Source organism: Notamacropus eugenii, chromosome 1, assembly GCF_028372415.1.
Source record: "Notamacropus eugenii isolate mMacEug1 chromosome 1, mMacEug1.pri_v2, whole genome shotgun sequence".
NCBI classification, from domain to species: domain Eukaryota; kingdom Metazoa; phylum Chordata; class Mammalia; order Diprotodontia; family Macropodidae; genus Notamacropus; species Notamacropus eugenii.
Window position 1 is genome coordinate 309,612,595 of NC_092872.1, and position 13,270 is coordinate 309,625,864.

Consider the following 13,270-nt stretch of genomic DNA (forward strand, 5'->3'; position numbering starts at 1 on the left):
TGGACCAATGGGTCAAAATTACTAGAGATCAATGAATCCTCAGTAACATCAGTAATATTTACTTCTAGCATGTATGAGATGTATGGGATGAAAGATGCTTGAATGATAGATAAGAGAGAACTAGTTACTCCCTCTTTCTGGTCCCCATCTGTGTGTGACTTACTCCTCTTTCCCAGATCCTCTCTTTGAGTATGACCTACTTTTAAGTAACTCCTTTACCTTTACCCATAGAGGAGTGTGGTTTTCTTTCTAAAGCTGCAGAGGAAGGACAAAGGGAAAAGGAGGTGCTTGGGGTAAAGGCTAACTTCAGCTTGATTACAGTGCATCCTCCCTGCCCCTGGAACTCCTGACTAATTCTGTTTGTAGGACAATCTGGATTCATTTGTTCATTCTCTGTCTAGAGAAAGTTATAAAAATAAGATAGCCTGTAGAGTTAATTAAATAAGGGAGAGACATGATCAAATATATGCTTTAGGATCATTGATATGTCAACTGTATGAAGAATTTATAGAGAGATTTGAGGCAGGGACACCAATTCAGAGGATATTATAATAACCCAAGAAAGATGCTACGATACTCATTTATCCCTTGGATTTTAATATGCATCAGTGAGTCGTGACAGAATTTCTTCTGTACGCTCATTCTTTTGGTTTGATTTACCTTGCTCACTGTTTTAACTTGCCAGTTATCCATCCTCTGTCCCACACTATTCCAGGGAAACAACTCCAATGAAGTCTAGTTGTGACTCTAACACAAAGCCTTTCCTCTCTGAATCACCCCAGGATAATTGTGGCAAAAGAGAGCATATTCTTCATGAAGTCATAGTATCTCTGAATTAGAAGTTAGTGAGATGAAATGCTACATGAGGAGAGGACTGCTGTGTGCCTGCAAGGGAGGCAGAATACATATTTTTAGTCTCTTCTCCCCAAACCTTCTCAGCAGGAGAGGTCAGTGAAACTGGGGTGGGGGTCAACAGGGAACACAGAGCAAGTTGAAGCAACACCAGTGCTCGGCCTTGAAGGTGGTTGCAAGAGTGGCAATAGCAGTTTCAGGAATTCTCAGCCCAGGGATGGTAGAGCATCAGACAACTGGACAGAAAGAGATTACAAGGCACCTGTTTCTGACACTGTGTGCAGAACCCTTTTGCATTGCCTATATGCAACTCTGAGCCACCATTCCAGGGTCAAAGGGAGCATTAGTGATTGCAGCTTCAGGGGATCAGGGGCCCTGGTTACAGTTCTAGAGCAGAAAAGAGGGTTTGTGGTCACTCACAAGGAAGCAGGGGCCCTAGTCACAGTTCTGGGACCAAGAGGAGTGCTGACACTTGTGGCTGCAAGAGAGCAAGGTCCCATACTCCCAGGAAGTTTGAGCTGCATGTACTAGAAAATGCATATAAAGTTTTAAGTTAACAACACAGGATACAGACTCTGAAATCAGGGCATGCAAACCCAGGCACAGAGGCTCACCTCCCCACCTCCTCCAACAACCCACAGGGGAGGGGCTAAAACAACACAGGGTAAACTAGGGTGCAGGGGGAACAATACAGGGTAAAAAGTCCACTAAAACAGAGCAAGATTCTCTTTCTTTAAGTTTTGGAGACCAAATTTCTTACTAAACTTTTTTTTGCTTAGAAATCTCCTTTACCAATTACTTTTCTGGATTATATTGAGGTCAGGTTGTGTTCCAATGGAACACTAGCCATTTTCCTTAAAATCTCCTCAACAAATTTCCCTTCTAGAAGCCTCCTAGCAATCTTTCACCACTTGTCCCAGTGTGCCAGGACAGAGGGGAGGAAAAAAGGTGACCAACCCAGTGCAAGGGCATCCACAATCCAACTAACTACCCAGAAGTAAGTAGAGCTTCAGACACTGTTGGCAGTATCTGGCCATTCCAGGAGTCTTTCTGCTGGGGAGACAGTGGAAGCAGAAAAGGTCTGGGAAAGAGAACAAAGAAAAGGGCACTTACCTGTTATCCCAGTGGCTAGGAGAAGATCACCGGAGTCCAATTAATATTTTGACCAGAGTATTTCAGCACCAAATTGTTGGGGTCAAAGTTGAGGGAGGTTAGATTTGAAAGAATCACTTACTCCTTCTCTTTAGCCAATGGGAGCTTTATTGATGCAAAAGCACGCAGACCTGAGATTTAGCAAGGAGCTAAACCAAAGTACTGATATAGGAAAAGAACCAGACTTATATAGACAGAAAGCTGTACAGCCTGTAGGATGATTTTAGGGTTTCTTATAGGGGTTGGAGATTTAGGGACAGGATAAGTTTTGCAAGATAAGGACCCAGGATGAGGCAGATGAATGACACAAGATAAGAGAGACAAGGGAATCTTATGACCCAGGATAAGGGGAAGTGTTGTGGTATTTCAAGATAAGGGGAGGAGACTTTAGGACATCAGAGAAAGAGCAGCTCAACCCATAGACCACCTTTGTATCCACATCAAGCCCAGTCCCAAAGCCCACTGGGATGGGACTGTCTCCTCACTGATGAAAATGACTATTTTGCCTTGCATGAAAGGTGGAGTGGAGTTGGTGAGGCAATTCACTGATCATCTCCTGAAAGAGATCCCAAAAGGAAAATTCCTAGAAATACTGTAGCCAAATTCCAAAGTTCCTGGGTCAAGGAGAAAATATTACAAGCAGCCAGAAACAAAATAATTCAAGTATTGAGGAAAATACAATCAGGATAATACAAGATTCAGCAGCTTCTACACTAAGGGATCAGAGGGCTTGGAATATGATATTCCAGAGGTCAAAGGAGATAGAACTGAAACCAAGAATCACCTACCCAGCAAAACTGAATATAATACTTCAGGGTAAAAAATGGAATTTCAAGGAAGTAGATGACTTCCAAACATTCTTGTTGAAAAGACCAGAGCTGAATAGAACATTTGACTTTCAAATACAAGAATCAAAAGAAAGATGAAAAGGTAAACAGGAAAGAGAAGCCTTAAGGAACTCATTAAAGTTGAACTGTTTATATTCCTACATGGAAAGATGCTATTTGTAACTCATGAGACTTTTTTCAGTATTAGGGTAGTTAGAGGGAATATATACATATATATAGGTGCGTATGGGTAGATATGTATGTGTATATTATATATGTGTAGGTATGTATATGTACATGGGTGTATGGGTGTATATATGTATATATGCATGAGTATATATAGATATAGATATAGATATACACATAGACAGAGGGCACAGGAGCTAAATATGAAGGGAGAACACCCCCCCAAAATAAAATTTACTACTGAATGGAATGTACTAGGACTAAGAGAAAGGGAGAGGTAGAATGTAGCAAATCATCTCACATAAAAGAGTCAAGAAACAACTTTTACAATGGAGGGGAAGAGAGGGAAGATGAAAAGAATTAATTGAGCCTTACTTTCACGGGATTTGGCTTAATTAAGGAGGGAATAATACACACTCAATTGGATATGGAAATCTATTTTATCCTGCAGAAAGGCAAGGGGAAAGGGGATAAGAAAGGGAAGATAATAGAAGGGACAGCAAATTGGGGAAAAGGATAATCAGAAGCAAACACTATTGTGGGAGGACAGGTCAAGGGAGAGAATGGAATAAATGAAGGTCAGAATAGGACAAAGGGAAATGTGGTTAGTCTTTTTCAATGTAACTATTATGGAAGTGCTTTGCATTGTTACACATGTATGACCTATATTGAATTGCTTGTTTTCTCAATAAGAGTGGGTAGGGAGGGAGGGAGAGAATATGGAACTCAAAGCTTTAAGAATGAATGTTAAAAGTTGTTTTAGCATGTAACTGGAAATTAAGGTATACAGGCAATGGAGTACAGAAATCTATTTTGCCCTACAGGAAAATAGAGGTGAAGGGGAATGGAGGAAGGGTAGGTAATAGAAGGGAGGGCAGACTGGAGGAAGGAGTGGATGGGATGCATGCAGGGTGGGGAGAGATGGGGAGAAAATTTTGAATTCAAATTCGTATTGAAGTGAATGTTAAGAATTTAAAAATAAATAAATTCCATATTTAAAAAAAAATGCTGACTTGGAGTCAGGAATAATAGGATTCACATCTTACCTCTAATATTTATTAACTATGTGACCCTGAGTAAATCTCTTAACTTCTTTCAATCTCCATCATTTCCTTGTCTATAAAATGGAGATGATAATAGCGTCTATCACACAGAATTATGATGAGTATCAAATGAGATAATACATACATAGCAAGACACTCAAGACAGCTATGATTATTCCTGGGGATGAAAGTGGAAGGAGAGGTGATTAAGACAGGTCCTTTCAGGAACTGAGATTATTAAAGAATAGGTCTCTTTAAAAAGAGGTTTTTCTTTTCTTCTTGTTTTTAAATTGTTCTTTTCCCATTATTCTCGTTTTCAGGGAGGAATGATCGTAATGCTTATTTCATCAGTGGCCATTGCTGCCCTTTCTGCCATCAATGTTGGCCGAAGCATCATGTTTATCATGACATATCATCTTCTGGCTACCTCTGCTCTGATGCCTTTCACTGGCTTCACCCTGGGTTATATCCTCTCAGCCATCTTACGCCTCAATGGAAGGTAGGTATGACTTTGGTTTCTATCACCCAACACAGTCCTACTTTTTTCGATTTTTAGTTTCTTTCAGAAGTGACCACAAAATCCCTGCATTTTCCCAAGCTAGGTGGGCAGTGGATTCTTGGTGAGGCCTCTCATTTTACATTAAGAAACTTCTTTATATTGTGGGAAGTTTTGGGTTTCTGAAGCTGATGGCCCTAGACAAGAGTTACTCACAGAGTAATTTCTGTAGGTTCCACCTTTTCCCATGCACTTCTTTCTATTCAACAAGAAACATTTATTAAAGATCTAGTCCCCATCTTCAAGGAAATCATAATCTAGTAGAAGAAATGACATGTATGTAGAAAAAAGTCATAATATTAATGTACAATATGATTGTATAGGAGAGATTACTTTTAGCTGGAGGGGTGTGTGTGTGTGTGTGTGTGTGTGTGTGTGTGCGTGTGAATCATGAACTATTTTAATGAAGAATTTGGCTTGTAAAAGGATGGAAAGGAAGTATTTCAACAGACAGAGATGGTTGGTAGGGGTATGAAGGTAGAGAGTATATTCCAAGAGTGAACAAAGAAAATGAGGTAGGAAAGTTCAGGGAAGGGTAGTTTAGTCTGACTAGAGCATAAAGTATATTAAAGGTAATAATAAGAAATACAACTAAAAGACATCATAGAATCTCAGAGTTGAAAAGGACCCCCGAAGCCTTGAAGTCCAGCATGACCTGAACTACAGCCTACCCAGAAAATGGTCATTGAACTTTTGCTTGAAGAGTTCAAATATACGTAAACCCTCTACACCTCCAGTTCTGCCCTCTCTGCCCAAGCATAACAAGACTAATTCCTTCCATATGACAGTTCTTCAAATACAGGCACAATGTGCCCCGCAAATATTCTCATCTGCAGACTGAATATATGAGGATCAATTGATCCTCATATGTCATGCTGCTCTTTTAACTTATCCACGATCTCCCTAAAATCTAGCCTTCAGAACTGAATCAGTTCAGTCAGATCAATTGTTTTTTAGCTGTATTCAACTCTTGTGACCCCATTTGGGGTTTTCTTGGCAAAGATACTGCAGGGGTTTGCCATTTCCTTCTCCAGCTCATTTTACAGATGAGGAAACTGAGGCAAATAGGTTTAAGTGACTTGCCTAGGGTAACAGCTAGTAGGTGTCTGAGGCCAGATTTGAACTCAGAAGCATGAGTCTTCCTGATTCCGGGCCCCACAGTCTATCTACTCTGCCACATAGCTGCCTGAATATCATATTCCAAATGCAGTCTGACCATGGATAGAAGAGCACAGTGGGGTTATAACTTCCCTAATCCTTAACACAATGGTTACAATCATTTTAGCTTTTGGGTTTGACTTGCAGTCCCCTTAAAAAAGTCCAGATTTTTCAGATAATTTGATATCCAGACACATCTTGAATTCATTAAGTTGGTTTTTCAAAAATCAATAAAATTTTGGATTAAAATTTTATTTTTGTAAAAATATAATATAAATTTTTATAAAGTTTTAAAATGTATTTTATAAGGGGAAGTCATCTCTATGAAATTTTATCTTATTAGATTTAGCCTATTGTCTTAGCCTTTCAAGATGTTCTTGAATTTGTCTGTCATCCAATGTAATGAATCCACCTCTTCAGATTTTGTGTCATTGCAAATTGAGTAAGCATGTCATCTATGTTTTTATCCAAGTCATTGATAAAAATCTTAAACAAAAAGCCAATCATAGTGATAGTAAACCACAAGTGACCCCTCAGGTGCAAACAAGATGCTTATTTTATATCCATCGGTTTGTCTAATACCATTCGAAGTATTTTAATCTCATGAGGAAAGAAGGAAAAGATAACAGTGGTAATTAGTTCTCCTGAAGTTGCTTTCATGACAGTCTTTGGGGTTAATGTGTCTATACAGATGCAGACGTACTGTGAGCATGGAGACTGGATGTCAGAATGTTCAGCTATGCGCTACCATCCTCAATATGGCTTTTCCTCCAGAAGTAATTGGACCTCTCTTCTTTTTTCCTCTCCTCTACATGATTTTCCAGCTTGGGGAGGGGCTTCTTCTTATTGCCATCTTTAGATGCTACAATAAAATCAGGATGCCCAAGGGTAAGTACTGAAAGACTGTCTCATAAACTCTGTGATCCCTGAGTCTGAGCTGCCAAGGATAAAGTAGTAAATGGCTCTTTTGGATGGGGCATTGATTCCACAGATTTCTATAAAGTAAGCCATTTATTTCCTTCTCAGCAAGATTTTATCAGTACTGGAGTATGGGAACTAGAGTAATATATCCAACTGAAAGGCAACTGCCTGGGGAAAGTATGTTGTGATATATATATATAGGATATACGTAGGACCCAGAGAAAAGGTAATTGTGACAAAGAAAAAAACTATGTATATAGAAAAATTGTGAGACTGGAAAGAATAGGATGATAGGCTCTATTAAGACTATCTCTGGGGTAAAATTAATTAAGACTGCAGGACACCCAAAATTCTGCCTTGGATTTAACCTCTATGGTCCTCAATTTCCTTACCTATAAAATGAGGAGACTGGACTAAATAGCCTTTAAGGCCCTTCCAGTTCTCACCTAGTGATCCTATTATCTAAACAAAAAAGAGATTCCTGAATCCTGAATCCTATACTGCACTAAGGAAAACTTTATGTAGCTATGGGCCTGATGTGTCATGGACGAGACAGTAACTTCTTGGATGAAAATGTATAATTCTTTCTTTACCAAGTTCTAGTTATTAATGCTAGAGTAAAGACTTTTAAACACACATCACATCTACTTAAAGAAGCTCAAAACATTTTATTGTCATAAGGATATTGTGATCTGAAAACTCCTTGAGATAATATAATCCAGGGGTTCTTAACTTGGGATCTGTGAATTTGTTTAAAAAAATATTCTGATAATGCATTTCGATATAATTGATCTTTCCCGTAATACCATTCATTTTATTTTATGCTTTTAAAACCATTATCCTGACAAGTCTGATAGCTTCTTCCAAATGCCAAAAGGGTCCATGATACAAAAGCATTTAAGAATCTCCGATCTTATCCATCTTTCTATCTGTGCATAAAATTCACAGAATGAGTTGTCTGGAGGGCAATAGGTAGTAAAGAAGTGCTACCACCTTTTCCTTTCTCCCTCAAGAATGGTTCCTCTTTCTCTTTCTCTTCCTTCCCCTTCTCCCCACATGTCCTTTACACCTTTTTTGGTACACATATGATCACCACAACCAAAGAAAAGAAGACCTTCAAGTTGACTCTGCTGTAATGGAGGCCTGTCCACGACCTAAATAGCCTCTCAGGAATTGGAGTTTAATCCTGCTATTCTCACTGGCCTTCTCTAGCTTCCTACTTATGCTCTTTACATTTACAATGTAGACCATGTTTCAAAAAATCAGTGATGAACTTCTAAAGTATCATGAACAGATTCCTAGCACAGCCCTTATGGTATTACCAAAACCACAGAGTGCACTGACATTTGTGCAACCCAAGGGGTCACTATTTAGCAAGATTTAAAAGATCAAAGTTTAAATGAAACTAGAATCACAACCATTCTTATTCTCTCAACCTAAAACCATCTCTGGGAACAATCAGAGGTACACTGTGAAAGTCAGTCTTAGAGGTTGTTTTCCCTTTTAGGGGAAGGTCATGGATTCCCTTTTAAATGTTTGCATTTCGGACTTGTAAGTAGGGAAAATACTGGATAAATGACTTGTAAAAAAATGCCTCTATTTAGAGATTCTCTAACAATGAACCAAGGTTTGGAGTTCCCAGCTTAGAGTTAGGAAGAAATATTCTCAGCCACTGTCTTTCTATAAGCTTAAAATTATCAGAGCAGTCCTCCTTATACAGTGAATAAGGGGATGTTTATGAGAAGTAAATCAAGGTCAGTCAAAAAATGCAGTTTATATCCAGGCATGGTTGGTACATGTCTGTAATACTTCTTCTGTGGAGGTTGAAGATCGTGGATTATTTAAAGCTGAGAGTTCTGAACTGCCAGGGCTGAGCTGATCTGGCATCTGAAATAAGTGAACTCATGGAAGCTGGTAGGTAAGAACCAGGTTACAGAAGGAGGAGCAAACCAGTTACAAGGGAAAACAGAGCAGGTCAGCTTTGGTTCACTATTGGTGAACTTTGGGGTTGGACTAGCACTTCCAGTGTGGGCAAGATGGGAAAACACGGTCTTCAAAAAACAAAACAAAAAAATTATTATGAGAATAAAATAATTATACAATTAAATATTAAATATATAAAAATATATTCATGTATAATGTATATATAATATATACATATACATATAATACATAAAAATATAAATAAGGGCAAATATATGGACTCATCTTCATGATTTCAAATCCAGCATCAGGCACTCAGGCTCATGCACCTGGGCAAATCACTTAACCCTGTTTGCCTCAGTTTCCTCATGTATAAAATGAGATGGAGAAGAAAATGGCAAATCATTCTAGTATCTTTTCTAAGAAAATCTCAAATGAGGTCACAAAGAGTTGGATACAAATGAAGTGACTGAATAACAACAAATAAATATAAGTGATATAATTTTTAAAATAGGCTATACTTCCAGTCTGGGTGAGATAGGTGCACCATTCTTTAAAAATAATAATAATACTACAGCTTACATAGCAGAGTAAATGAAGAAGCTCAGAAGCAGGTTCATGTCTACTCAGACAAAAGAGGGCAAGGGAAAAAGGATAAGGAAAGTCAATTCCTTCATGATCCCTGTCACAACGGCTTTACCATCATTCTCACCAGCAAGATGAACTGCTGATACAGAGAAATCTTTAATACATTGCCAGCAGTTTCCATTGCTTTTTTTCTCCTTCTTCCTGAGGCATGGGAAGGGAAATTATTTTGTAGCTATTTTCCTCGTAAACCTGTTTAAACTGGCCCCATGTATGCCTCAGACCCTGCACAATCATTTCCCAGCTGAACAGTAAGATGAGCAACAAACTGTCCTCAACGTTTTCTAAGGCCAGCTTATCCCTTCCCTCTCTCTGTACTTTGATCTATATCATTTCCCACCTGACTTCTCATCTGGACTTCACTATTGTCTTCAGAAACTCATCTTTCTACAAGGTCCAATCAACTCTGAAACTCAAACCACCTCAGTAACCCCTACCCCCTGAGTACCTCCCTCCTTCTGATTAGAGATGGTAGAGGGCAGACATCAGAGAGTTCCTCCCAGATCCTCTATGTAAAAAGGAGGTCTACAGCAGATATCTCATCATACCCTCAAACAGATCCCTTCTTATCCTTTCCCTGCCCACCTCTTTTTCAGTTTCTTTTTAGGTGTTATCCCCTCCCTCCCCCTCCCCACCTGTTAGATTATGGACTCCTAGAGGATAGGGATTGTCTTCTGCCATCCTTTATGCATTAGAGACTGGCTGTGCTCACAAAGAGTGTCAGGTGTTATACTTGCTACTAATAGCTCTGATTCAGAAACATTTAATGATTATATTGAGTTGATTAAAGATCCTTAAAGCAACAAAAACAAAATCATGGAAAACTGAAGTACCAAGGAGAGTTTGTTTACTTCTAAGTTGGGTGGCAAGGTTTTCCTAGTGCTAAAGCTCTTGACAATGTAGTATCCGTATTGTGAGGAAAAGTTCATTCAGGCTTCCTACAGCCTGAATGCTCTCCTGATAACTTTTTTAGTCACAAACCAAAAACGTTCAGTAGAATGAAAGATTATCCAAACTAAAAAAATGGGTATGATGTGACAAGTTCTTGAGTGTCATTGTTTTCAAAATTATGCTGACTCAATAGGAAAAACATCTCCACAAAGTAAGAGCAATAGACATATGGGATATCTAAGTGGCACAGTGGAGAGAATGTTGGGCTTGGAGTCAGAAAGATTTGAATTCAAATTTGACCTCAGACACTTAACTTCTTGGTGCTTCATTTCCCTCATCTATAAAATTAGGAATAATAATAGCACCTTCCTCCCAAAGTTTTTCAAGATAAAGTGAGATATTTGTAAAGGGCTCTACTCTTATTATTATTAAGACTTGTAGATGTCATTAAATTATAAATTATATATGGGAATATAAGTGGGGAGAGTCTCTCATGCAATAAATGTATATAATAATATTATATATATATATATATATAAAATAAAATTTAAAGTATCTTTATATAACTATAGATACCTCTGACTTCTTCTTCGGAAAACTGCCTGTTCTTATTCTTTGACCATTTATCAGTTGAGGAAATGGCTTTTATTTTTATAAATTTGACTCAATTTCCTATATATTTGAGAAATAAGACCTTTATCAGAGAAACCTGATGTAAAACATTGTTGATATTACTACATTGTCTATGATACCTTTCAGCAAAATGTAGCTTCCCTGATTATGTATTTTAATTAGGTCTATTTTTGCTTTTCCTTTTTCTGAGATTATGATTGCCACCCCTATCTTTTTCTTAGTTCAGCTAAAGCATAACAGATTCTGCTTCTGTCCCTTATTTTAACTCTGTCTTTTTGTTTAAAGTGTATTTCTTGTTATTGTTGGATTTTGATGTTTAATCCATTCTGCTTTCCACTTTATGGATGATTCTATACCATTCACATTCACAGTCATGATTACTGAGTATTTGCCTCAATCCCATTTTCTTTTGTTTGTCTCTTTTTACCCTGTCCCTCCTCAAAAGCTTGTTTACTTCAGACCACTGCTTTCCTCAATCTTCCCTCCTTTTTATCACACAATCCTTTGTCTCTTCTCTCCTTCCCCTCCCCTCCCGGTTGGATTTCTAGACTCAACTCAATGTGTGTGTGTGTGTGTGTGTGTGTGTGTGTGTGTGTGTGTGTGTGTGTGTGTGTACACACACATATATTCTTCCCTTTTAGAATCAATTCCAATAAAAGTGAGGTTCAAGTGTTGCCTGCCAACTCCCCTACCTGCCCATTTTCCCTTCCACTGTAAAAAACTTTTCCTTCCATGTCTCTTTTATGTGAGATTTCCCCCCATTCTTTCTCTCCCTTCCTTCTCATAGCGCATCCCTGTTGCTCACCCTTTTGTTCTGTAGATTCTAACAAGATCGACTCACACCTGTTCTCTCTCTCTATGTAGACTCCTAACTGCCCAAATAATGATCAAGTTCTTAGGAGTTATATGTATCATTTTCCCACATAAAAATGTAAACAGTTTAACCTTATTGAGTCCCTTATGATCTTTCTTTCTTGTTTACCTTTTTATGCTTCTCCTGTGGTTTGAATACGAAATTTTCTATTCAGCTCTGGTCTTTTAATCAGGAATGCTTAAAAGTCTTCTGTTTCATTAAATATTCATTTTTTCCCTGACAGTTTATGGTCATTTTTGCTGGGTAGGTAATTTTTGATTGTAATCCTAACTCCTTTGCCTTCTGGAATATCATATTCCAAGCTCCCTACTTCTTTAACATGCAAGCTGCTAAATCTTGTGTGATCCTCACTGTGGCTCTACCATATTTAAATTGGTTTTTTTTTCTGACTCCTTGAAATATTTTCTCCTTTGCCTGGTAGCTCTGAAATTTGACTATAATATTCCTGGAAGTTTTCATTTTGGAATTTCTTTCAGGAGTTGATCAGTGGGAGTCTTTCAATTTCTACTTTACCCTCTGGATCTAAAGTATTGGGGCAGTTTTCCTTTATAATTTCTGGAAATTCGACATCTAGTCTCTTTCTTTGATCATGGTTTTCTGGCAATCCAATAATTCTTTTTTGTTTGTTTGAGATAATCAGGGTTAAATGACTTCCCCAGGGTCACAAGTGATTTAAATTGATTTGAACTCAGGCCCTTTTGACTCCAGGGCCTGTGCTTTCTCTAGTTACCGCAGGCCAATAATTCTTAAATTCTCTGTTTTTAATCCATTTTCCATGGTTTTCTGATGAGATATTTTTTATTTTCTTAACTTTTTCACTCTTTTGACTATACTGTTTCTTGATGCCTCAAGGAGTCATTAGCTTCAACTTGCACAATTCTAATTTTTAAGGAATTATTTTTGTCAGTGAGCTTTTGTTCCTCTTCTTGCACTTGGCCAATCATGTTTTCTAAAGAGTTCTTTTCTTCAGTTACTTTTTGTATCTATGTTTCTTCATGGCCTATTCTACTTTTTAAGGAATTTTTTTTGTTTAGTGAATTTTTGTGTCTTTTTTTTGCCATTAGACCAATTATGTTTCTCAAGGTGTTCTTTTCTTCAGTATTCTTTTGTGCCTCTTTTACCAACCTGTCAGTCCCCTTTTCATAATTTTCTTGCATCATTCATTATTTTTCCTCTACCACTCATCTCTTTTTTTTAACTCTTCCAGAAATTCTTGCTGAGCTTGTGTCCAGTTTGAATTTTCTTTGAGAATTTGCTTCTTGCTGGTTCCACATTGTTGTCTCCTGTGTTTGTATCTTAATCTTCCCTGCCACTGTAGTGGTTCTTTATGGTCAACTTTTTTTGTTGTTGTTTGCTCATTTTTCCTATTTCTTGACTTTGAACTTTAAGTTAAAGTTGGGCTCTGTTTACCTGGTGGTGGAGAGAAGCTGATCCAAGCTTTAGGCTTTTTTTATGCTACTGTTTTCAGAGCTAGTTCTTGGGGGTCTGCAAGTTTTCAGACCTTCCAAGGTGGGAAATCTGGGGAAAAGTCACTGCTGTCCTGGTCTGCACTGGATCTTTTCCCAGAAGTTCTCCTACTCTCCTGCAGCCACAAGAGATTTTCTTAAGG

General features: G+C 38.1%; 1 protein-coding gene across 1 annotated transcript in view; it reads left to right on the forward strand.

The window, feature by feature from the left end:
- The window catches only part of SLC10A1 (solute carrier family 10 member 1), a 42,619-nt gene that overhangs the window by 25,489 nt on the left and 3,860 nt on the right, over window positions 1–13,270 (forward strand). The window contains exons 3-4 of the mRNA XM_072629483.1: window positions 4,381–4,559; window positions 6,466–6,662. Coding sequence (XP_072485584.1) covers window positions 4,381–4,559; window positions 6,466–6,662 — 376 coding nt within the window. The remainder of the gene's footprint in view (window positions 1–4,380; window positions 4,560–6,465; window positions 6,663–13,270) is intronic.